This window comes from Phyllostomus hastatus, unplaced genomic scaffold (assembly GCF_019186645.2).
Source record: "Phyllostomus hastatus isolate PE091 unplaced genomic scaffold, TTU_PhHast_1.1 phas_scaffold_501, whole genome shotgun sequence".
NCBI classification, from domain to species: Eukaryota; Metazoa; Chordata; class Mammalia; order Chiroptera; family Phyllostomidae; genus Phyllostomus; species Phyllostomus hastatus.
This window is the reverse complement of record NW_025334033.1, coordinates 12,545,095-12,569,729: the sequence shown is the minus strand read 5'-3', so window position 1 is coordinate 12,569,729 and position 24,635 is coordinate 12,545,095. Positions and strand designations below refer to the sequence as shown.

General features: G+C 38.3%; 1 protein-coding gene across 4 annotated transcripts in view; it reads right to left on the bottom strand.

Annotated features, from left to right (window-relative positions):
- Positions 1-6,609: 6,609 nt before the first annotated feature.
- The window catches only part of SLC28A2 (solute carrier family 28 member 2), a 35,759-nt gene continuing 17,733 nt past the window's right edge, over positions 6,610-24,635 (bottom strand). For 2 of the 4 annotated variants that reach the window (XM_045823229.1, XM_045823228.1), the window contains 2 exons: positions 24,409-24,520; positions 6,610-6,953 (listed from right to left, as the gene is read on the bottom strand). In XM_045823229.1, the coding sequence (XP_045679185.1) occupies positions 6,839-6,953; positions 24,409-24,520 (227 nt within the window). In that variant the 3' untranslated portion in view covers positions 6,610-6,838. Of the gene's footprint in view, positions 6,954-8,103; positions 8,176-14,562; positions 14,655-24,408; positions 24,521-24,635 lie in introns of those variants that run through there. The other 2 variants (XM_045823231.1, XM_045823230.1) reach the window with 2 other exon arrangements.

Here is a 24,635-nt window from a genome sequence, read left to right as displayed (position 1 = left end):
AGCATCTGCCTGGACTGGCTAATAATTTGTCATCCTCCAAGCCAGCATTTTAAGAATATTTTTCAACAGTATGTAATGAATATAGAAGAAGCATATTTCCTATTATAAAATTGAATGCTTTTCTTTATGTTTATAAGCCATATGTCACCTGACCCCTTAGCCTTTCTTTTGAGCTCTCCCAAGAGAGACTCCATTCATAAAAGAGCATTAGTAAATGAGATAGAATTTTCACCTTCCTGAAGTACACCATCTATTAATTCTTTCAGGAGTATATGAATGGAAAGTTCTCAGTCTTCCTTTGTCTGAAAATAGGTTTAGCTCTCTTTCAGCTTAGCAAAAGATAGAATTCTAGATTGACCATTATTTTCCTCAGTACTTTGAAGAATTTATTCCATTATATTTTAGTCTCTAATTATGCTGATAAGTTTACTGTCAGGCTACTTGTTGCATCTTCACAGTTAATTTGTCATTCCACTGAATGTTTCCCTCTTCCACTGAAAATTTGTTCTTGTACTTGGAGATCAGAAGTTTCACTACAATGTGTCTAGCTATATATTTATTTTGCATTGTCCTGCTCAGGACCTAAGGATTTATGCCTGTCATCATATATTGACATTAATCCCAAATTATGAGATCTGTTATCCACTACATTAATGGTCATGCGTATTATTTTCTTTTGCTGCCATAATAAAATACCACAAATGTAGCAGCTTGAGACAACACAACTGATTATCTTACAAGCCTGTAGGTCAGAAGTGCAACACAAGCCTAATTGCGCTAACACCCAGGTGTCAGCAGGGCTACGTTCCTTTCTTGTCTCTCTAGGAGACAACCCCTTTTCTTACCCTTTCCAGCTTCTAGGCCACTCAGATTCCTTGCTTTGTGCCCTCTTCCTCCATCTACAATCCAGCAAAGTAGAATCTCTTTGACTCTTCTGTTGTTTTATCTCTTTGTTTCTGAACACAGCCAGGAAAGGTCCACTCTTAAGGACTCATTTGATTATGTTGGGCTCACTGGGATAATCCAGGATGATCTCCCCCTCCCAAGGTTCTTACCTTTAACCACATCTGCAAAGTCCCTTCTGCCATGTGAGGTAACATTCGCAAATCCCAGGGATTAGAACATAGACATCTTTGTAGGATCATTACTTGGTTTGTCATACCTTGGGACCTCAGCATCTAGTACCAAAGTCTCATCTAATTTTTGGTGAGTGTTCCCAAGTGTCTTGAGTTCTCTGGTTCAAGCTACCTTGTTGAGAGGTTTGGCTATCACTTCTACTACCAGTGCCCTCTGTGAGATTGTCATTCCTCTAGACACAATAGTCACTTAGAGTTATGATGGGATCACCTGGAGTATTTGGGGTCCCAAAACCACACAGAGGCAGAGGAGAAAGGGAAAGATAAAATGTCCTGTTCCCCAGCTCTGTAGCTACATTTTTTCCTTGAGTATTGGAATATAGTAAATAATCCCAGAGTCTGAACGTTTTTTGTGTGTGTGTATAAATACAAAGCTTTTTACCTTTCTAAAACTAAACCTTCTTTTCAAAGAAACTCATAATAAGACCATTGGTTTTAGCTGATGGATAAGTCCCATTCTATCTCCCATTTTTGTTATCTCCTTTTTCTCTTACTCTCCATCACTGGTGCACCTGCCCCACACTCCCACCAAAACAATGAAAGCCCTTGTGCAGATCACTTTATTAGTCAAAACGATGATAGTCCTCATGCATAGCAATACATGCATGTGGCTTACCAAAATGGTCCTGTTCCCACGGGTTCTCTAAAATTCCAACTCGTGAACACACTTGGAGATCAATAAAGACACCCTCCTATGGAATTATTGAATCAGTGAAATATTACAAATTTAAACACAGTTTAGTTGGGAGATTCACTCCTGGGTTATCTTACTACAACCTACAACTTCAAGAGAATGTAACATCAGAGATTATTTTTATCTTACCTAGAACTGAAGTCTCTTCAGATTTGAGTCTCTGTTTGACTTTTCTCACACTCCTCCTTACATTATTCTGATCCCCACATATTCACAGGTCCTACAGTTCTTTTGTAGGCTAACTCATTTTGGAGCAGGACCTATACTTCCCTGCTCAGGCTATGCAGAGCTCTTCCATTGGTTATCAGGCTGTAGGTAAAAAAGGGTGATGGAGGTACGTCTTTCAGGAAACAAGAGTTATCTTTCAATTAATCTATTTCAGGTGAGTTCATATATGGTCTCCAGGCAAAGGAAGTCTATTTTCCTGTCAAGGGGAAATGAACAGCTTCTCCTGGTCAAGATAATTTAGGGACAATTGTGAGCTTAAGGTTCTCAGGCTCCTGCACCCACATATTTCTTGCCCAGGTCTTAAGATCTCACATTTTTTCCTATCTGGAAAAGACTTTGATGTGGAAGACCTGCTGAAGCTATGCATTCAATCTCCTTTGTGGCTCTGCCACTCTGGATCCAGAACCCAATTTTCAACAGTGTCTAATTTACCACTACAAGAGATGGGGGTCTTCTTTATGGCTGCCATAGAAGTCCAATGGCTTTCATAGTGTTCCTAAATCGGCAACTGGCTGCTTTGAACCATTGTTTTCTTCTTGCAAGGCTTGCAAGATGCAGTCAAAAGCAACCATTTTATTCCCCAATTCTTATTATTACCATTTCTCCCATACCACTCATGTACAGCATCCGCTCGGTATCCCAATGCCTTATCTTCCACCTGCACCTCATCCCAATTAACCATAGATGAGAGCTTTAGTAACTACAATGCATGCCACTACAGAGCAGGGGTTATGTATTATTCTACTTAACCATGAGGAAAAACTTTCCTTTGCCTTCAGATAGGTGAGTTATCCAATTCCAAAACCCTATTTTGAGGGTCTACTCTTTTTTTATTACTGATTTTTTTTTCAGAGAGAGAGAAACATTGATTCATTGTTCCACTTATTTATGCATTCATTGGTTGATACTTGTATGTATCCTGACTGGGGACTGAACCCACAACCTTGGCATATCGGGATGACATTCTAACCAACTCAGCTATCTGGCCAGGGCAAAGGGCTGCTTTTAAAGACCACCTTTGGTACCAGCATTTTTTTAACTGAGGGTCCTAAGAAAATAAAGCTTGAAGTGAAAGATTATGTACTAATGCTTGATTCCATCCTACATAATGGATGGAATTCCAGGAAGAAAGTGTGAGGGAAAAGGAAGTGATGCAGGAAAAAAGTGAAAACAAACATGAGAGATGTGTTGCCAAGATGGCCATAGCTTCATTGCAAACAAAGATGGTTGCTAGATCTTCCAGGGTATCTCCAGAGATTACTAAAAAAGTTACTGCCTCTCACAACCAACTATCACATAGGAAGAGAAGTGAGCAATCCCGCTTCTGTCTGTCTCTGTCTCTCATTGCCTAAGGTGTACCCTCCCAGCAGACATTAATTCCCCTACACTTGCAGATTATATTACCTAGCCCCTCCAGGTAGCTTCTTGGGAAGCCAGAGCCTCTGAATTCCATTCTGGCAATTTTGCATGTGCTTCAGTCCTTCCTCCAAGTCAGTATTACATGTGGGGACCCCTCTGTTTGTGGGGGCAAGATGGCAGCAGGGCCTGTGGCTTTATGACTATAGGATACCTCACAGTGCCTGGCATTAGGAAGTACTCAGCAAATGTTAGCTATTATTAGTAATAATAATTACATAAAATTCTGTATGATTATTATATGATGAGGCTGTTTAGAAGCATTTTCTCCACCCCTTCTAAGGCTTTGTTAAGCACCACTAGACTCAGTCAGCACTCTGATACTGAGCCAGACACATCTCAGTGATTCAACAGTGCCATGGGCTGTGTGGTCCATCCACAGCCCCAGAGGCCCAGCCAGGCAGCCAAATAGTTCTGCAACAAATTCACAATAGTTGTGGCCACCAGTGGGGGGCATACAGCTATGCAATGAAGCTGAGTATTTTGCCTTTATAAAAATATGACTAGTGATAATGCCTTCCATTGCCTACCCACCTTAAAATATTCTTTTAAACATTCAAGTTGTCTATGAAATCCTCTAAAGAAGTAAATTAATATTGTTTTTTGTTATATAAATTGTAGCTATGTAGTTGAGGGATACTTTTCCTATTTACAGAGTCATAGATTTGCTTCTGAAACAGTAAATACATGAGCTCTCAAATGTCAAATATCTGACGGATAATATTTTCTTTGGGAAATATGCTACATCATCTTCTGAGTGAGGTTAACCATAAATAAATATCCTTCATTTAATGAATAATTCAAATCTTTGTCTTGTCACCATGGAAAAGAGGGCTCCCTGCTCCATTTTTGCTTTGTGAGACCTTCAATGCTGCAAACAGTGTTTACTTCCCTCGAGGGAACAGCAGCCCTTGACAAATGGAAATATGACTTCAACCAAAAAACCGCTGTTCTATGTGACAAAACAGCTTCAATATTCTGTTTTGATTCCTGCTTAAAATATATGGAAAGAATTTTTATCGTCGAGGTAAATCTGTGTCCTGACAAATGTAATACACAGGAGCCTTGAGATGGAAGAACGTGAATTTGGGGCTTTCAAAATATGTATTTTGCTTTTCTGGAGCAAATGTTAAGTTTTTAAAAGTAAAACTGGTGAAGGTAATCAGTCTAATAAAAAATGTAAGCTGTAACATGGGTGGTTTGTAATAAATTTCCTAAATCATGCTCTTTTTGTTGATGATAAATGTTTATCAGAAGAATCTGATCTTTGCATTAGAACCATTAGATGACCTCATTGTCCCTGTTTCCAGATCGACATCATCATTACCTGAATACAGGTTTGGCTTTTTCAGTTCTGGTCTTTGGACATGTACCTGAAACATGGCATGGGGCACCTGTCTAGATGGCTCAGGCCACCCCCAAAAACTACCAGCCAGACCTATTCCAGCTCCTGGCTCCACCCTTCTGGAACTGTGTTTGGTCCCAGGAAAGGAGTGGGACATGGACAGGCCATGGAGCCAGGCACCATCGAAGCTGCAAAGAAATATGTAGTAGAGTTATGCAGAAAGTATTGGGCTTTAAGTTGGGATATATGAAAAAGAAAGATAGGGAACCATGGAGAGAGGAGAACATTCCTTAAGCATTTCTATATTCCAGGTGCTTTAGCATCAAGACATTTAATCTCCACAAACCTCTAATGAAGACATTATTAATTTGATTTGTATAACTGTGAGCATAGAGGCTCCAAGAGGTCATATGCCTTTTTCAAAGGCACTCAGGTATAGATTTCTTAGGGAAATCTGTGTGGTAATTACATACATGGATGGGTGGCATGAGACAGGAGAAGAAACAGATTAGAAAGCTAGAATTCACCCAGATAATAGAAAGCCTTATTAAATCACATCCTTTCACTACAGTAGGCTGGCTTAGGTCCTTGTTAGCTCTGTAAACAAAGGCAACTCTACTTAATCATTCTACCTGAATTTCCTTGTTTTAACATGGAGAGGGAGAGTAGTGATCTCATCATACCTACCACAACAAGTTCTGTTAGAACCAAAGGAGACAAATTCTCCTGGACATGAGATGTGGGACAACCAAAAGAGTCGGGAGCTCGTAGCCAAAGGCAAGAGCCAAGTGGGAAGAGCCAAAAGAAAGAGATGGCTAGAGAGAGGCCCAGACACTGCCACAGGAGTCTAAGGCCTTATTTTAGAATCCAGGGCTTCATCTTCTATGGTAGGTTTCCTGTAAAGAACCAGATGGTAAATGTTTGCAGCTTTGCATAGTCTCTATCCCAGCAACTTCATCATGGCCAAAAGTAGCCACGAATTGTAGGTAAATGAATGGGCATGGTGGGGTGCCAATGAAACTATTTATGGACATTGGAAAAAACAACAAAAAACCAAAAAGTTGTTAGTTCCAATGAATTAATGTAAAGAAGACATTCATGCAACCTTTTGAAACTCTTCCTTAAGGCTATAATATTATTAATATTATAAATAATATTAGATATAAGAAATACATTAAACATTTAAATCAGAGTGTTTCAATCTTTGCACTGTTGACATGTGGGGCCAGAGAATTCTTTGTTATGGAGGCTGACCTGTGCATTGTACAATGTTTAGCAGTAATCCTGGCCTCTACCCAGCAGATGTCAGTAGCATCCCCCCACCTCCCGATGTGTGATGACTAATAATGTCTCAAGACATTGCTCAATGTCCCCTGGGAGGCAAAACTGACCTACATCTCACTGAAAACCACTGTTTTAAAGGGTTCCCTGTAAACATGCAGCAAAGCTGATCCTAAAGCAGAAAACTAAAACAAAGTAAGGGTCTTTAAGAAATAGACATTCCTTCCAAGTGTGCACACAGGAAATACTTTTTGTTTACTATGTAATGTTAAGGAGTTTGCATGTGTGACAACCAGAAAAAACTTGTTATTAAATATTCATATAACTTCCATTTGTACCTTTAGTACCATAAACCTAGCTCATCCACAGAATTCCAAAAAATACAGCTTTTCACCACAGTACATATTATATACCAAATCACATTTATAGCAGACTGCATCACATAATTTTTAAGATGACAACTAGAAGCAAGATTTGCAAGAATTTTTTGGTATGGTAATATTTATTATTTCACATATAAACTCAAACAGAACCCATAAAGAATTTATTTTGCTTAGCCAAATAATGGAAGGACAAATGCTGACTTTCATCATTGGCATACAATGAACCAAAATGAAATTTTTACATTTACTGTTAAAGATCATGGTGAGTTAGTTGTAGAGTAGAAATTCTTGAATACATAAATACCTTTACCATCAAAAATCTGTCAAGATCAAGACTTACAAAAATGAGCTGGCCTTAGGCACATACAGCATTGATGTAGAAATCACAGCAGTTAGCAAGGGCTATGGCACTGAATTCTTTATTGTCCCATGGACCAGAAAAAGAAGCATTGGTGCCATTCAGAGAAGTGCTGTAATGAAAATCCAGAGAGATACACAGTGGGTCAGATTTAAAAAAATGCAACAAGACATATTGATAAGTTCTACCAAGCAACTAAAAACCAAAAATAAAGACCTGTAAAGGGATCCAATCACAATGACCAATTAAATAGAACAGAATTAAGTTCATAGTTTCTCATTCATGCCCAAAATAATACCTTTATACTAGCCTTTCTTTAGTTCCACCCCCTGCTTCACCCAGTACCAAGCAACCACCATTCTACTCCGTTTCTATGAGTTTGACTTTTAAAAAATTTTTTTGATTCTCCATATAAGTGAAGCCATGCAGTATTTGTCTTTGTCAGTCTTATTTTGCTTTGCTTACTGTCATGGCAAATACCAGGATATCCTTCTTTTATAAGGATAAATAACATATGTTTAACCTTTTATAAGGATATAAGGATTATATATATATATATATATAAACAAACTCTTGTCCAGAAAAAGTCCAGCCATTGCTAATATAATGAGAACAGTTTGTGCGAAATCAATGTAACCTGGTAGCCAAAGAGAGTGGACTGGAATGTGCATGTGTGAACAATGATAACTTCAGTATACTAGTCAGTGGGGGCGGTAGACACCAGTAGGGTGAGCATGTGTACTGTGTGGCCATTACATTCAAAATGACTGAGCAAGTAGAGCAATGAATCTGCATCATATTTTGTGTTAAGCTTGAATGTTCCTCTGCAGAAACTATTCAGATCATTCAGAACTCCACAGCTATGGGCAACTGGTGATTGTCAGCTTTGTCATGACAGCACACCCACTCATGCATCACATCTCATGCAAAGTTTTTTGGCAAAATATTAAATCACCCAGGTGACTCAGCCCCACTACAGCCTAGATCTGGAGCCCTGTGACGTCTGGCTTTCCCCAAAACTCAAATCACCTTTGGAAGGGAAGAGATTTCAGACTGTCAATGAGATTCAGGAAAACACGATGGGGCAGCTGATGGCAATTGGGAGAACTGTGTAAGGTCCCAAGTTGCCTAATTTGAAGGGGACTGAGGTGTCATTGTCCTATGTACAATGTTTCTTGTATCTTGTATCTTCTTCAATAAATGACACTATTTTTTTTATATTACATGGCTAGATACCTTCTGGACAGACCTCATATATATACCTCATTTTCTTTATCCATTCATCTGTCAGTGGATGCACATGTTGTTTTCATACCATGGCCACTTGAATAGTGCTGCAATGAACATGGAAGTACAGATACCGATATCATTTCATTTGGATGTATACCCACAAGTGGGATTGCTGGGTCATGTGGTAGTTCTATTTTTAATTTCTTCAGAAACCTCCATGCTGTTTTCCATAGTGTCTGTACCATATCACATTCCCACCAACTGTGGATAAGGTTTTATTTTCTCCATATCCTTGCCAGTATTCATCGCTTGTCTTTTTAATAATAGCCATACTAACAGGTGTAAGGTGATATCATTGTGATTTTGATTTGTATTTGTATATTAATTAGTGATGTCAAGCACATTTTCATGTGATTGTTGACTATTTGAATTTCTTTGAAAAAATGTCTACTCAGTTCCTCTGCCCATTTTTAAAATAGGATTTTTTAATTTTTTATTTTTGCTATTTAGTTGTATAAGTTCCTATAAGTTGCTTGCATAGTTTGGACGTTAATCCTTTATTGGACATGTGGTTCACAGATATTTTCTTCCAATCTATAGGTTGATTTTTAAAAATTTGTTAATGGTTTCTTGGGGTTTTGTTTTGTTTTGATTTTTTTCCTGTGCAGAAGCTTTTTAGTCTGATGAAGTTTCACGTGTTTGTTTTTGTTTTTATTGCCTTTGCTTTTGGTGTCAAATTAAAAAAATCATTGCCAAGACAAATGTCAGGGAGTTTACTGCCTATGTTTTCTTCTATGAGTTTTAAAGTTTCAAATCTTACGTTCAAATCTTAAACCATTTTGAGTTGATTTTGTGCCTGGTGTAAGATAGGGATCCATCCAGTTTTATTCTTTTGCATGTGGATATAGTTTTCCCAACACCACTTATTGAAGAGACTATCTTTTCCCCATTGTGTCTTGGCTCCTTTATTGAAAACTAATTGACCATTTATCCATAGGTTTACTTATGGGCTGCCTTCTGTTCCATTGATCTATGTGTTTGTTTTTATGCAAATACCATTCTGTTTTGATTACTATAGATTTGTAATATAGCTTGAAATCAGGAAGTGTGATGCCTCCAGCTTTGTTTCTTCTTTCTCAAGATTGCTCTGGCTATTCAGAGTCTTTTGTGATTCCATGTGAATTTTAGGATTGTTTGTTCTATTTCAATGAAAAATACCATTGGGGTTTTGGAACAGACACTGTAGATTTCTTTGGGCAGTATGGGCCTTTTAATAATATGAATTCTTCTAATCCGGGAACATGAGACATCTTTCCATTTATTTGGGTCTTCAATTTCTTTCATCAATGTTTCATACTTTTCAGTATACAGATCTTTCATTTCCTTCATTTAATTTTTTCCTAAGCATTTAATTTTTGGTGATATTATAAATAAGATTGTTTATTTAATTTCCCTTTCCAATAGTTCATTGTTAATGTATAGAAACACAACTGAGTTTTGTATATTGATTATGTATCCTGTAACTTACTGAATTTGTTTATTAGTTCTAACAGATTTTTGGTGGAGTCTTCGGGGTTTTTAAATGTAAGATTGTGTCATCTGCAGAGACAATTTTACATTTTTTTCTGATTTGGGTGCCTTTTATTTATTTATTTTTTGCATAATTGCTCTATGTTGAATAAAAGTAGTGAGAGTATTTATCCTTGTCTTATACAAGACATCCTGATTTTACAGGAAAAGCATTAAACTTTCTAACATTGAGTATGATGTTATCTGTGGGCTTGTCATACAGCTGGGGCAAAAGTAGGTTTACTGTTGTGAGTATGCAAAACACAGTTTATCCTTTTATTATTATTTATTCATTATTGTATTATTTTCCATATGAACAACTATAAACCTACTTTTGCTCCACCCTCTATATGACCTTTATTATGCTGAAGTGCATTCCTTCTACTCCAATTTATTGAGGAGGTTTTTTTTTTTATCATGAAGCAATGTTGAATTTCGTCAAATGCTTTTTTCTGCATCTATTGTGATGATCATATGATTTATAACCTTTGTTAAAATGGTTTATCACATGTATTGATTTGTGTATGTTGAAACATCCTAGCATCCCAGGAATAAATTCCACTTATCATGATAGATGATCATTTTAATGTATTGTTGAACTTGGTTTGCTAACATTTTGTTGAGAGTTTTTGCATAAATATTCATCAAAATATTAGCCTATAATTTTCTCTTCTTTTAATGTCACGATCTGACTTTGGTATCAGGATAATGCTGGCCTCATAAAATGAATCTGGAAATGTTCAGTCCTCTTATATTTTTTGGAGTAATTTGAGAAAACTGATATTAATTCTTCTTTGGCTTTTTGGTAGAATTCCCCAGTAAAGCCATCTGGTCCTGGGCTTTTTTCTCTTTCTTTCTTTCTTTCTTTCTTTCTTTCTTTCTTTCTTTCTTTCTTTCTTTTTTGTTAGAGGTTTTGATTACTAATTCCATGTCTTCAGCAGTAATCAGTGTGTTCAGATTTTCTATTTCATGATTCAATCTTGGTGGGTTGTATGTTTCTAGGAATTTATCCATTTATTCTCAGTTATCTAATTTTGGGGGTATAATTGTTAATACTACAACTGACCCTTGAACAATATTGAAAAGTGCCAACCTCCTGTACAGTCAAAAATCCACATATAACTATACTCAGCCCTCTGTGTACGTGGATTCTCATTCACGGAGTTGACCCTTGAACAACTTGGGCTTGAACTGTATGGATCAATTGATCTTCAGTGAAAAAAATTCATGTGTAAATGGATACACACAGTTCAAATCCATGATCAAGAGTCAACTGTAGCCCTGGCTGGTGTAGCTCAGTGGATTGAGCATTGGCCTGTGAACCAAAGGGTCATAGGTTCAATTCCCAGTTAGGGCACATGCCTGGGTTCCAGGCCAGGTCCCTAGTAGGGGGCATATGAGAGGCAACCACACATTGATGTTTCTCTCCCTCTCTTTTTCTATCTCTTCCCTTCTCTCTAAAAAGAAATAAAATATTTTTTAAAAATTTAAAACAAAAAGAGTCAACTGTAGTTTCTTATGACCCTTATTAGTATTTCTGTGTTCCATTATAATATCTTCTCTTCCATTTCTCATTTTATTTATTTCAGTCTTCCTTTTCTAATCTTAGCTAAAGGTTTGTTTTCTCAAAAAAAATATAAAAAACAAGTTTCATAAATTTTTTTCTGTTGCATTTTTTGTCTCTATTTTATTTATTTATGCTGTGATCATTGCTTTTTCTTTCCTTCTACTAACTTTAGGCTTAGTTTTTTTCTAGTTCTTTGGATGTGAAATTAGCTTGTTTATTTCAGATCTTTATTTTTTTCTTAATGTAGGTGTTGATCACTAAAACTTACCTATTAGAACAGCTTTTGCTGAATCTCATAAATTTTGGTATGTTGTGTTTCCATTTTTTCATTTATCTCAAGTATTTTTCAAGTTTTTTCTAGTTGTATTGAAATATAATTGATATATAACATTGTATAAAGTGTGCAACATAATGATTTATGTCTCTTTATGAAGTGATTACCAAAATAGGTTTAGTTAACACCCATCACCTCACATAGTTACAATGCTTTTCCTTGTCAAGATATTTTTTTAAAGCATTGAAACTTTTATTTTTTTTAAGATTTTATTTATTTATTTTTTAGAGAGGGAAGGGAGGGAGAAAGAAAGAGAGAGAGAAACATCAATGTGCGGTTGCTGGGGGCCATGGCCTGCAACCCAGGCATGTGCCCTGATTGGGAATTGAACCTGTGACACTTTGGTTCGCAGCCCACGCTCAATCCACTGAGCTACGCCAGCCAGGGCTCAAGATATTTTTTAATTTCTCTTTTGATTTCTTTGACCCATTGTTTAGGAACATGTTGTTTAATCTCCACATATTGTGAATTCACCAGTATGTTCTTGTAATTGATTTCTAGTTCATACTATTGTGGTTGGAAAAGTGCTTGATATGAGTTCAAACTTTCTAAATTTATTAAGACTTGTTGTGTTGCCTAACATGTAATTTATCAGATAATTTTCAGGTGTACTTGAGAAGAATGTATATTCTGGTGTTGGGTGGATTGTTCTGTAAATGAATGGTAGGTCTATCTGGTACAACATGTACTTAAAACCAATGTTTTTTATTGATTTTCCATTTATATGATCTATCCACTAGTAAAGGAGAGTATTAAAGTACTCTACTATTATTGTATTGCTGTCTGTTTCTTATAAGGCTGGTCTAGTGGTGATGAATTCCTTCAGCTTTTGATTGGAAAACACTGCTTCTCCACTTCTGAAAGACAACTCTGCCTGGTCATGTATTTTTGGTTGGAAGTTTTTTCTTTTGACTATATCTTCCCACTCCCTTCTTAACTGCAAGGTTTCTGCTGAAAAATCTGCTGATATTCTTATGGGGGTCCCCTTGTACATAACAAGTTACTTTTCTCATACTGTTTTTAAGATTATTTCCTTGTTTTTAACTTTTAACAATTTACCATATTCTGCCATGCATAATGCACACCCATGTTTTTGGCCCAAACTTTCAAGAAAAAAATCTTTCATTTTAATTTTTAATTCAATTTTTATTTACTTATATTCACATACTTGTTTTTATATTATAAAGGAATTTTAGCATTTACTTTTGAACATATTATGGTACAAGAAATTTTATGTAACAAATAATTACAAAACACAAGAATAGAAACAAGGCACAAAAAATTTTATGTACCAGTAACAAATTTATGATATTTACAAATCATAGGAAACCAAGAACTCTTTGTCACTGTCAATATCAGAAGTATCATCTTCTTCAATTTCTACATTATCAGTGTCTTCTGAAGAGTCACTTTTCTCATCCCAGGAAATTTCATCATCCTCAATTCTATCTGTAGCATTGCTGATGCCACATTTTTTAAACAATTTGACAACCACTTCTTTCTTGAAACTGTTCCATGATCTTAGGATACAATCACTAACCTGGGTAATGGATGCTTTCTTGGTTCTACCTGTAGGTGTTAAATCATTACCAGCTGACTGCATCCACAACATCCATTCTTTCTTCACTAGGGCCTTAAAGAGTTTGTTTACTGACACATCAAGAGGCTGCAGTTGGCTGGTTAGCCCACCAGGTATCACAACAATTTGGGTTTTCAAGTCTCCTGCAATTGCTTTTGCATTTTGTATAACATGGGCTTTGAAGTGATCAAAAACAAGCAAAGCTGATTTTTAAACTAATCGTCTAGGCCTTTATGACCAGACTTTGTTAAACCAGATTTTCATGCCTTCTTCATTTATCCATCCTTTTTCATTGCACGTGGACAGTAACTCCACTTGGAATCTTTTCTTTCGGAAATGTTTTTTTTTTCTTATTGTTGTTCAGTTACAGTTGTTCCCATTTTCCCCCCATTACTCTCCCCTACCCTACCCACCTGCCTCCTTCCACTTCAATCATCTCTCTTGTTGTCTTTGTCCATGGGTCCTTTATACATGATCCTTGACTTGACCCTTCCCCTTCTTTCCCCCATTATTCCTTTCCCCTCTCCCCTCTGGTCACTGTGAGCTTGTTCTTTATTTCCATGTCTCTGGTTCTATTTTGCTCTCTTGTTTGTTTTGTTAATTATGTTCCACTTAAAAGAATGAGATCATGTGGTAAGGAAAGTTTTTCTTTTAAAGATGATCATAGGTGGTAAGTAGCTTTGTCCCATCTGCACAACAGGCTTGAACAACAGTGAAATGTGTTTTCTCATGACCACTAGTTTTAACAGACACCATGTTTGCTCCTTTGACGTCCACAGTTCTGTCGGATGACACATCAAACATGAGTGGGACCTCGTCCATATTGGCAGTTTGGGACAGCTCCAAGTTGTAAGTCTTTTGAAGATTGATAACATGAGAATGAAATTCCAAAACTTGATTCTCATAGGCTGCTGGGAGTTTTTGGACAAATTTCATTCATGTCCTCATACTCAAACCATCCCTCTTCATAAAGTTAAAGCGCCATTTAGGTGTCCCTGAGAAAGCATCAATGTTTTATTCTCATGCAATCCGTTTACCTTTTTCTTTTAAAAAATTAGAGAAAGGGAGGGAGAAACACCTAAGTGTGTGAGAGATCACACACCCCCAACTGAAAGCCTGGCCTGTGACCCAGGCATGTGCCCTGACTGGGAGTAGAACCAGCAACGTTTTGGCCATCACACGCTGGCACTCAATCCACACCAGCCAGGGCCTTTTTATCTTTTTCTTGTATCATCTTGGTTGAAACAGAGATCCCAGAGATCTTCTTCAGAATCCAAGTCTTCATCTCCTGCTCCACCTCTGGCCACTGTGGAGGTTACCCTTACATTGCCTTCTTCCATCTTGGCATCTAAAGAAGCTTTTCTTCCTATTGTCTCCACAATCTGATGACACTCTCTATGCGATGAGGTCCAATGTCTCTCAGCAGCTCTGCTGCCATGCTTTTTAGCATATTTAATAAATTTTAGCTTAAAGCTTGCAGTGTGTGAAAACGATTTTGAAATTTTCCAAGGGACTTCCCAATAATTTCTCCTGCCTAAAGTGTATGAAGAGAAATGTTGCACTGTTCACCCTATGGTAATAAAGTCAGCATCACCTATCTTATCAAGTGAATAAACAATTGACATCATCTATCTCACTCTGTGGATAACAATACATTGCTCTTCCTTTCATTTAGCTCAATTGTTGGCAAAACTCTATTCATTGCAAGTTGATTATAAGTTCAACAAAACCAATTATTGTATTCCAGGGTATTAGTTTGCATACAGATATTGTCATTGCTTTCTAGAGTTATACTTTAATGCATAAGCATAAACAAAAGAATTAAAAACATTTATATAGATATGAAACTAGTACCACCCATTTACAATGTGCATCCTTATTTTTCCCTCAAATATTTGGGCAAAAAAGTATGCATTATACATGGCAAAATATGGTATTTATGTGTTTGCATGTAGGTCTTGTTAGTGTCCCAAAGGAGAGGTTTGCAGGCAGCACCTAAATGCAGGCTGATTAGAAGCTAGATCCTCAGGTACCAGCTGGGAAAGTATGCAGTCAAACACCGTTTACAGAGAAACTTGAAAGTGGGTATTTTTGCCTATTCCCTCTGCACTGAACCTGGGTGTATAGCTACATGGGGTGCTTCTACGCTTGTTTAAAAACTGCATCTCTGTTTGCTATATTTCCTACTGCTTTTATGAATGCAAGCTCAAATTACTATCAGAGCTAGGTGTTTTGGGAGCCTGTCTCTTTGGTAGCAGCCAAAAAATAGGGGCAACTTCGTTTTATTGTTGGAGTGAGCTAGAGGGAGAGAGTAGGCTCCAAGGAAGATCACAATCATCCCCCTAGATGCATGCTACTTGGAAGCTGGACCTTTAGTCAGTGGCTTTTAAAGTGTGTAGTCAATCCCCTTCCAGGAATGACAGGGAGAGGGATGTTTTGGCCTCTTTCCGATGCACTAAGCCCTGAGGATATAGCTAAGGAGAATGCTCTCTCTCACACACACCCATTAACAACAGCCTCTTTTTATCTGCTACAGACCTATGGGACTCATGAATGCAAGCCACATTGGCTATCAGAGCCAGGTGATCTGGGGACTTGTCTCTTGGGCAGCACCATGGAAACTGTGGCACAGGCAGTTGTACAAGCTCTTTCCAAAGAAATGCTGATAACCTGGTTTTATCATTGAAGTGAGCCTAGGGGAGAAGATGGGGGAAGTGCTCTGGGGAGGATTGTAGTCAACACTTAGATGCATGGTAATTAAAAGCCAGAAGCCCTGGCAGCAATTTGGAAAGTAGGCTGTCAAACCCTTTCCTGAGAAAGGTTGGGAAATGAACAATTTTTCCTGTTCCCTATGCACTGAGTCTTGTGGGATAGGAACAGTGAGTGTTCATTGCCTGTTAGGAACTACTTGTTGTTTGCTATAAACCTATGAGACTCAGGAATCCAAGCCCTGTATGTTTTCAGAGCTAGGTGTTTGGGAAGTCTGTCCCTCAAGTTGGAGCCTTAAAATTTGGTACCCATTCCAGATGATGATGTAGTTGTGCTGGGGGAACACCTTTCTCCCAGACAGACATGCTGGCAGAGGCTATTGTTCTTTTACTGATCCCTCCTCCAACACAGTCACAGAGCCAGAAAATGGGCACCATATATGAGTCTCCATCAACCTGGCTATCACTGTTTGCCCCACCCTGGGATTCCTTGAGGGCCCATCCCATCCAACTTTCAGGCCCACCCAAGCTGTTTCTAGTGGCCTTTCCATACAAATAACTTATCTTGGCTCATGCTTCAGATTTTCCTAAATTCTCTCAAAAAAGCAGCATCTAGTTTCAGCAAGCCCCATACCCTCTCAATAAGTTGCCCCAGGCCCAGAACTAGCAGCAGCTCTTGTGAGCTGTTTCACAATGTGGCCTCACCTGCGTGCTTCCAAGCCGACCACAACTGTAGCAGCCAACTGTAGACTGCTTTGTAGCTTTTGCTGTGTGAACCTGGACAGAACATGGGGTGGCTGACCTTGAACATACCAACAGCAATCAAGGCTCAACTACATTAGGAGGGTATACACAGCCCTTCAGTGGGGGCACCCTGAGTATCCAGCTTGGGTAATAGAGTAGGCTATAGCAATAGACCCTACAGGGCATGTACTATATTAGGCCACTCTACCAAGCCTGGAAGATGTAGCAGCTCTACCAAATATATAGAAACAAACACAAGGAGGCTGCCAAAACGAGGAGACAAAGAAACATAGCCCAAATTAAAGAACATAACAAAACTCCAGAAAAAGAACTAAACAAAAATGGAGACAAGCAATCTACTAGATGCAGGGTTCAAAACACAGATTATAAGGATGCTTAATGAACTTAGTGAGGAACTCAACAGCATAAAAAAGATCCAGTCATAAACAAGCACTACACTAAATGAAATAAAGAACAATTTACAGGGAAACAACAGTAGACTGGATAAAGCCAAGAATCAAATCAGCAATTTGGAATATAAGGAAGTAAAAAATATCAGAACAGCAAGAAGGAAAAAAAATTTTTAAAAATGAGGATAGTGTAAGGAGCCTCTGGGATGACTTCAAGTGCACCAACATCTGCATCATGGGGGTGCAGGAAGGAGTAGAGACAGAGCAAGGAATTGAACACCTATGTGAAAAAATAATGACAGAAAACTTCCTTAGAGGTGAAGGAAATATACATACAAATCCAGAAAGCACACAGTCACAAATAGGATGAACCCAAAGAGGCTCATAATTGAAATGCCAAAGGTTGAAGGCAGAGAGAATCTTAAAAGCAGCAAGAGAAAAGCAGTTAGTTACCTACAAGGGAGCTCCCATAAAACTGTCAGCTGATTTATCATAAGAAACTTTTCAGGCTAGAAGTAACTGGCAAGAAATATTCAATGTGACGAAAAGCAAGAACCTATACCCAAGGATACTTTACCCAGCAAAGCTATTATTTAGAATCAAAGGACAGATAAAGAGCTTCCCAGACAAAAAGAAGGTAAAGGAGTTTATCATCACCAAACCAATATCATATGAAATGTTAAAGCATCTCCTTTAAGAAGAAAATGATTAAAAATATGAGTAATGAAATGGTAATAAATACATATCTATCAACAATTGAATCTAAAGAACAAAATAAATGAACAAGCAGAACAGAAACAGAATTAAAGACATAGAGAACATTTTGATGGTTGCTAGGTGGGAGTGGGGTCAGAGGAATGAACAAAAATGGTAAAGGGAATCAGAAGTACAAATTGGTAGTTACAGAAGAGTCATAGGGGTGTAAAGGACAGGATAGGGAATAGAGTAGCCAAAAAACATATATGCATGACCCACGGACATGGATAACATTGTGGGGATTGCCTAAGGGGGGAATCTAGGTGAAGGGTGTGTAAGAGGTAAAAATTTGGATAACTGGAATAACATAAACAATAACATATAATTTTTTTAAAAAGTTTGTGCCCTATATGTGCAGTCAAACCCTTCACTCCTCTGGGATTTCCCTCAATTGCAGAGTGCTATGCCAGGGCTGGGGTTTATGGTAAGATTTTGTCTTAGCCTTTTCTACCCAATTCAATGTGGGTATTTTCTCAGTTACCCAATGTGTAGGAGTCACTCAGCTAGTTTCTACTTCTCTCAGAGAGGATTTCTAGGCAGCTGTATATTCAGTGTAGCTGGGAGAGGGGAAATTCTGGAGCCTCTTATATTGCCATCTCAGTCTGGAGTCACCCAAGTCTTATTTAGTATAAATAAATTGGAAAAAAAACAAGATCTCTTTCAGATTCTAAATGCTATTGACACTCAATAAGTAACTACAGACAAAGAGTCAATTGCAGCTTTAGAAGCAGAAGTGAGCAGGAAAGAGTATTCTATTAATTTTTCAGTGAATTTCAGTGATGGAAACACAACTCATCTTTAAACAAAAATTAGCAGTTTTCACTTTTTTCATTTACTTTAGATTATGCTTACATAATGAAATCTATTGAACTGCCACAAGAACATAGGAATCAAATCTATGCCAATCTATCCAGCTTCTAACTCACCTTTAATAGTATATTAAAAAGATTATTTTTTAAAAACAGATGTTGGTTGCCTACTCTGATGTAAATGTCCAAATAAAGAGGGTAATAATCTGTTAACTTGGCATAGAAACCTGTTATGCAGCTAGCACCCGAACACCTACCTATATGGTGAACAGATAGATCACTAACTTAACTTCCAAATACATCCCCAGCTTTGATTTCTCTCCTGAACCTCAGACCCAATTCAGCTTGTGAGTAGCTTCACATGGAGGATCCACAGGCACCTCCAAGTCAATATATCCAACTGAATTAAACTAAGCTACAATCTTTCCCTTTTATTCCAATTCTCGGAACTAATCCTCTCTCGGTGAAATAATGGCCCCCATTAGATGCATTTGAACAAGCCAGAAAGGAGAGAGTACTTGAGGCTCCTTTCCTTTTTTTAGCCTATTCTTCCCTCCTATCTAACAATGACAAATCCTATTAATTCTCCTTGGTCTAGTGCATCTTTATCCTCATAAACACTTAGTATCAGCTGCCACCATTTCTCACTTAGACTATTACACCAATGGGTTTATTGGTCTCCCTGACAATTAAAGTCTATAAGAATGATCTTTAAAAAAATTTATGCCAATGTTCAGAATTCTGTAAGTCAAAATCTATATTACTTAGCATTTAGTACAAAGCATTTTAAGATATTTTAGCCTCATCTCTAAGAACTCTTTTCATTGTCTTCAGAACTCTCTTCATTTTCCCACATATCCCTACTACACATGTCTTTTGCTTTGGCAGAACCAAACATTCTAGTTCCTCAATTCTTTCTTTCTGTGTATCCTATAACTACTTCTTTTAGCTTAATGATATATGATCTTTTTTTCCTACTGGCTTCTTCAGTATTTTTCTCTACCTCTGTTTTTCTGTAATTTGAAAACATGCTAAGGTGTAGTTTTCTTGGTATTTTTCATGCTTGGTATTCTCTGAGGTTCCTGGATCTGTGGCTTGATGTCTGACATTCATTTGAGGAAATACTAGGTCATTATTGTTTTTTCTATTCCTTTACTCTTCTCCTGGTATTTGTAGTTATAACACAGTCCTTGGATCTTCTATTCTGTTTTTGTTTGTTTCAGTCTTTGTTTATCTTTGCTTTTCAGAGTTGGTGGTTTCTATTGATATATCTTCAAGCTCAAAGATTCTTTCCTCAGCTGTGTCTAGTCTACTAATAAGCATCCTTCATTCTGTTACAGCACTTTTTGGTCTGTAAAATTTCTCCTTGGTTCTTTCTTAGGATTCCTACATCTCTGCTTATATTGCCCCTCTGTTCTTACATGCTGTCTACTTTACTCATTAGAGTCCTTAGCATATTAATCATAGTTGTTTAAAATTCCCAACTTGATTAATTCCAACATCCTTACCATGTTTAGTTCTGATCCTTGTGCTGTCTTTTCAGATCATATATTTTGCCTTTTAGTGTGTCTTGGCATTTCTTTTTGATAGCCAGACATGTTGTACACATAAAAGAAACCACTGTAAATAGGCTTTTAGTAATGTGATGTGGTAATAAGATATGGGAGAAGGGGAAGTATGCTATAGTGCTATGACTAGGTCTTAATATTTTAGTGAGCCTGTACCTCTTTAGGTCTCAATCTTTTAGTGAGGACTATGAACTTCATAAATTTTTCTCAAGTTTTTTCCTCCTTGCTAAGTGGGATAGGATGGCTAGCATGGGCTGAAGTTGGGTATTTCCCTCCTCCCAGGTCAGTTAGGCTCTGAAAATACCCTACCTGGTTTTACTGTGGTTAACTAGTTGCCCCTGAGGGCAGTTCTTGTTAAAAGAAAAAAAACAAAAACAACACAATCTTCCTATCAAGATTGTAACATAAGTAAACACAGTACTCACATCTTCCTATAACCACATCAAAATTACAACTAAACTACAGAACAACCATCTTTCAGATCCACCTGAAATCCAGCTGAACAGAAGTCCTAGAACTAAGAATATAAAGAAGAAGCCACATTGAGACTGGTAGGAGGGACAGAGATATGGAAAGGGCTCAACCCACACCCATGTGTGGTGGATAAAATTTGGGAGGACAATCTCAGCTGCAGAGGTCTCCTTTGAGGAGTGAGGGGTCCTAGCCCCACACCAGGCCCTCCAGCTCAGAGTTCCAGGACCAGAAAGAGTAGACCCTATAACATCTGGCAGTGGGAATTGTGGCTGAGTGAGACTAAGGACAGCTGGAGTCCCAGGTGTTCCTCTTAAATGGCCAGTGCATGTATATACTCAGACTCACTGGCTCTGAGCTACAGCACTGGGGCAGCTGTAGCAGCAGCTCAAAAGGCACAAGAGACATAGGGGGAAAAACTAAATTGTCTGGCATCAGAGTGAGAACTGAAGGAGCAGCTTACTCCTGGACAGAACAGCTCACAGAGTTGGAAGAGTCCATTGTTACTTTTCTGAACCACCCCCTGCCACACACACACACACACACACACACACACACACACACACAGAACTTGTAGGCCGGTGCCATATGTAAGACTCCATCAACCCGGCTCACATTGTTATCCCCACCCTGGTGATTCTCTGAGACCCTACCCCACCCAACTTTTGGGCCCAATCAAGCTCTCCCAGTGACTTTTTTACAAATGGCCTACCTTGGTTCATGCTTCAGACTTTCCTAAAATCTCTCAAACAAGAAGCATATGGCTTCAGCATGCCTTGTACCTCTCACTAAGTGACCCCAGACATAGCACTAGTGGCAGCTGGACTTAGTTTGCAGCTTGGCCCTTCTGGGACATCTCCAAGCCCAGTAAAAGTAGCAGCCATCTGCAGATTGCTTTGTAGCTCATGGTGGGTGGCCCCAGGCAGAGCACAGGCAGCAGCTGACCTTGGCCTACACCTCCCAGAGTCCCCCAAGCCAGCAAAACCATGAACAGCTTCAGACCACATTAAAGCACCACCCAACCACACCCACAAGTTAGACACTCAAGGGGTGAACTCAGCAGACACCAAAGCCCTGCTGAAGTAAGTACCGGTCCATGGAGTGGGGCCTGAACAGATGGTTCTCTATGATGGTTGCAGCCAGTCCTTGCAGCCAATCAGCCTGGTGGTAAGTGCCTCCCACTGATGTGCCAACAGCAATCAAGGCTCAACTACAACATGAGGGTGTACACAGCCCACACAAGGAATGGGGGAGTTGAACCTGAAGTTCCCAGCTCATGTAAACAGATATGCTGTGCCCCTGGACCTTACAGGACACCTACTACATAAAGCCACTCTACCAAGCCCGGGCAACTTGCAGCTCTACCTACTATGTAGAAACAAACACAGGGGGCTGCCAAAATGAGGAGACAAAAAAATATGTCCCAATTGAAAAACAGAACAAAACTCTAGGAAAAAAACTAAACAAAATGGAGGCAAGCAATCTATTAAATGCAGAGCTCAAAACACTGGTTATAAAAATGCCCAGTGAACTTAAAGGAAAAGTAGATGAACTTAGAACTTCAACAAAGAGGAAACATAAAAATGGAACTAGAAAACATAAAAAATAATCAGCCAGAAATGAAGAATACATTAACTAAAATAAAGACTGCATTGTAAGGAATCAACAGTGGAGTAGATGAAGCAGAAGATCAAATCTGAGATTTGGAGGACAATGAAACAGACAACACCCAGTTAGAACAACAAAAACAAAAAAGAATCCAAAAAAATGAGTATAGCATAAAAAGCCTTTAGGACAACTTCAAGTGACCAACATTTGCATCATGAGGTTGTCAGAAGAAGTGAAAGAGCCAGGAATTAAACACCTATATGGAAAAAATAATGACAGAACACTTCCCTAATCTGGTGAAGAAAATAGACATCCAACTCCAGGAAGCACAGAGTCCCAAACAAGGAGAACCCAAAAAACACCTACACAAAGACACATCATAATTAAAATGCACAAAGTTAAAGACAAAGAGAGAATCTTAAAAGCAGCTAGAGAAAAGCAGTTAGTTACTTACAAAGGAGCTCCCATAAGACAGAGATTTCTCAACAGAAATTTTGCAGGCCAGAAAGGATTGGTAAGAAATATTCAAAGCCATGAAAAGCAATGACCTATAATCAAGATTACTCTATGCAGCAAAGCTATCATTTAGAATTGAAGGTCAAAAAAAGAGCTTCCCAGAGAAGAAGAAACTAAAGGAGTTCATCACCACCAAACAAGTATTATAGAAGATGTTAAAGGGTCTTCTTTAAGAAGAAAAAAGGTAAAAATATGAGTAATAAAATGGCAGTAAATGCATATCTATCAATGATTGAATCTAAAAACAAAATAAACAAGCAGAAGAGAAACAGAATCTTAGATACAGAAAACATTTTGACAGTTGCCATATGGGAGGGTGTTAGGGTTATGGGTGAAAAAGGTGAAGAGATTAAGAAGTACAAATTGGTGGTTACAGGGATGTAAAATGCAGAATAGGGAATATAGACAATACTGTTATAATTTTATGGTGTCTGATGGGTGTGAGATTTATCAGGATGATCTCTTAGTAAGTTATATAATGTCTAATCACTGGGTTGTACACCTGAAAGTAATATAATTTTGCATGCCATCTGCAATTGAAAACTTAAAGTCAAAAAGAGAAGAGAACTCATAGAAAACTAAGACTCAAATGGAGCACCAGATAAAGTGAATCTATTTGACCACACAGTTCTGCTCTACAGACCAGCTTTCCAATGGCATATATTTCATCACACATTTATCTACTTCAGCACCCAGTGTTTCTACTCCTGGTACTTACCTAAAATAATCAAAAGCACAGGTCCACCAAAAACAAACAAACAAACAAACAAACAACTCAATGCATTCTGGTGTATTTTAAAATGGTTCCCTTTTCCCCCTCACCCAGCCAGAAGCACAAGGGAAGGGGAAAAGGAACTATTCTGAACCTGGTTTATCTCCTGGAGGTAAAACACAAAAGCGTGGTATGTCCCCCATGACTGCCCTACTCCCAAGTTTTTAAACATTCAGACTTGTCCTCACTATGTCTCCAGCAATTACAGTTTCAAGTTTTCCTACCCCTGCACAGGTTTCCACAGCAGTTCCCACTCACGAGTTTCTGTTCCAGTAATCATGACTCCCTGTGTTCCCCTCTCTGTCCAATATCGGGGACAGTGGTTTGCCCTGGGTCCTCACCTCTCATATGAATCTACAAATTATTGCTTTCTCAGATTGTTTAGTTTTTAACTTGTTAGAATGGAGTGGTGACTTTCATGCTTCTTACATGAGGAACCAGAAAACTACTGATATAATATCCCAGAAATTGGTAAACAGACTCATTTTTATGCTATATGAATGCATTATGATTTTATTGATTCAGCTTTATCCTCTTTCAGTCATCATTTCTGTCTGAAGAAACCCACAATTTTTTAGCCACTTAAGAGCATTGCCAAGTCTTCACCTACAATATTCCAGTCACAATAAATATAGTTACTTCTTGTCAGGGAAGTCACATGTCCTTTCTTCTTCCCCTGCCCTTCCACTTTTCAGTGTCCCACCAATACAGGTAAAATCTGTCACTTGTCTATACTAGAGATAATAAATACTAAGATAAGAGAAAAGAACATAAATCTGGACTACCACAAATACCCATCTTCCTTCTTAAACTCTATTCAGCATTCCCATGATTACTCTCAGACCTCATTTCTTCCCATGCCCAAAGATTCCTGGGTGGAAGATGGCATGTAAGAGGAGGGGGCTGGAATCCTCATGCTCACTCACCTCTGAAAGAGCTGTCTGCAGCACACATAGGTCTCGTAGGTTCGATTGGTGAAACTTGTGTTTAGGAAGGAGACACAGTCAGTTTCAGCTCCTCTGGGAACATAGAGGATTCCTGGATAAAGGAGACAGAGATACTAAGGGGAAGATTCATACATGTTCCTGAAGGCTCTTAATAATTTGGGTGTAAACTGAGAACATTGTAGACTGGGTGCCTTTTCTATGCATCT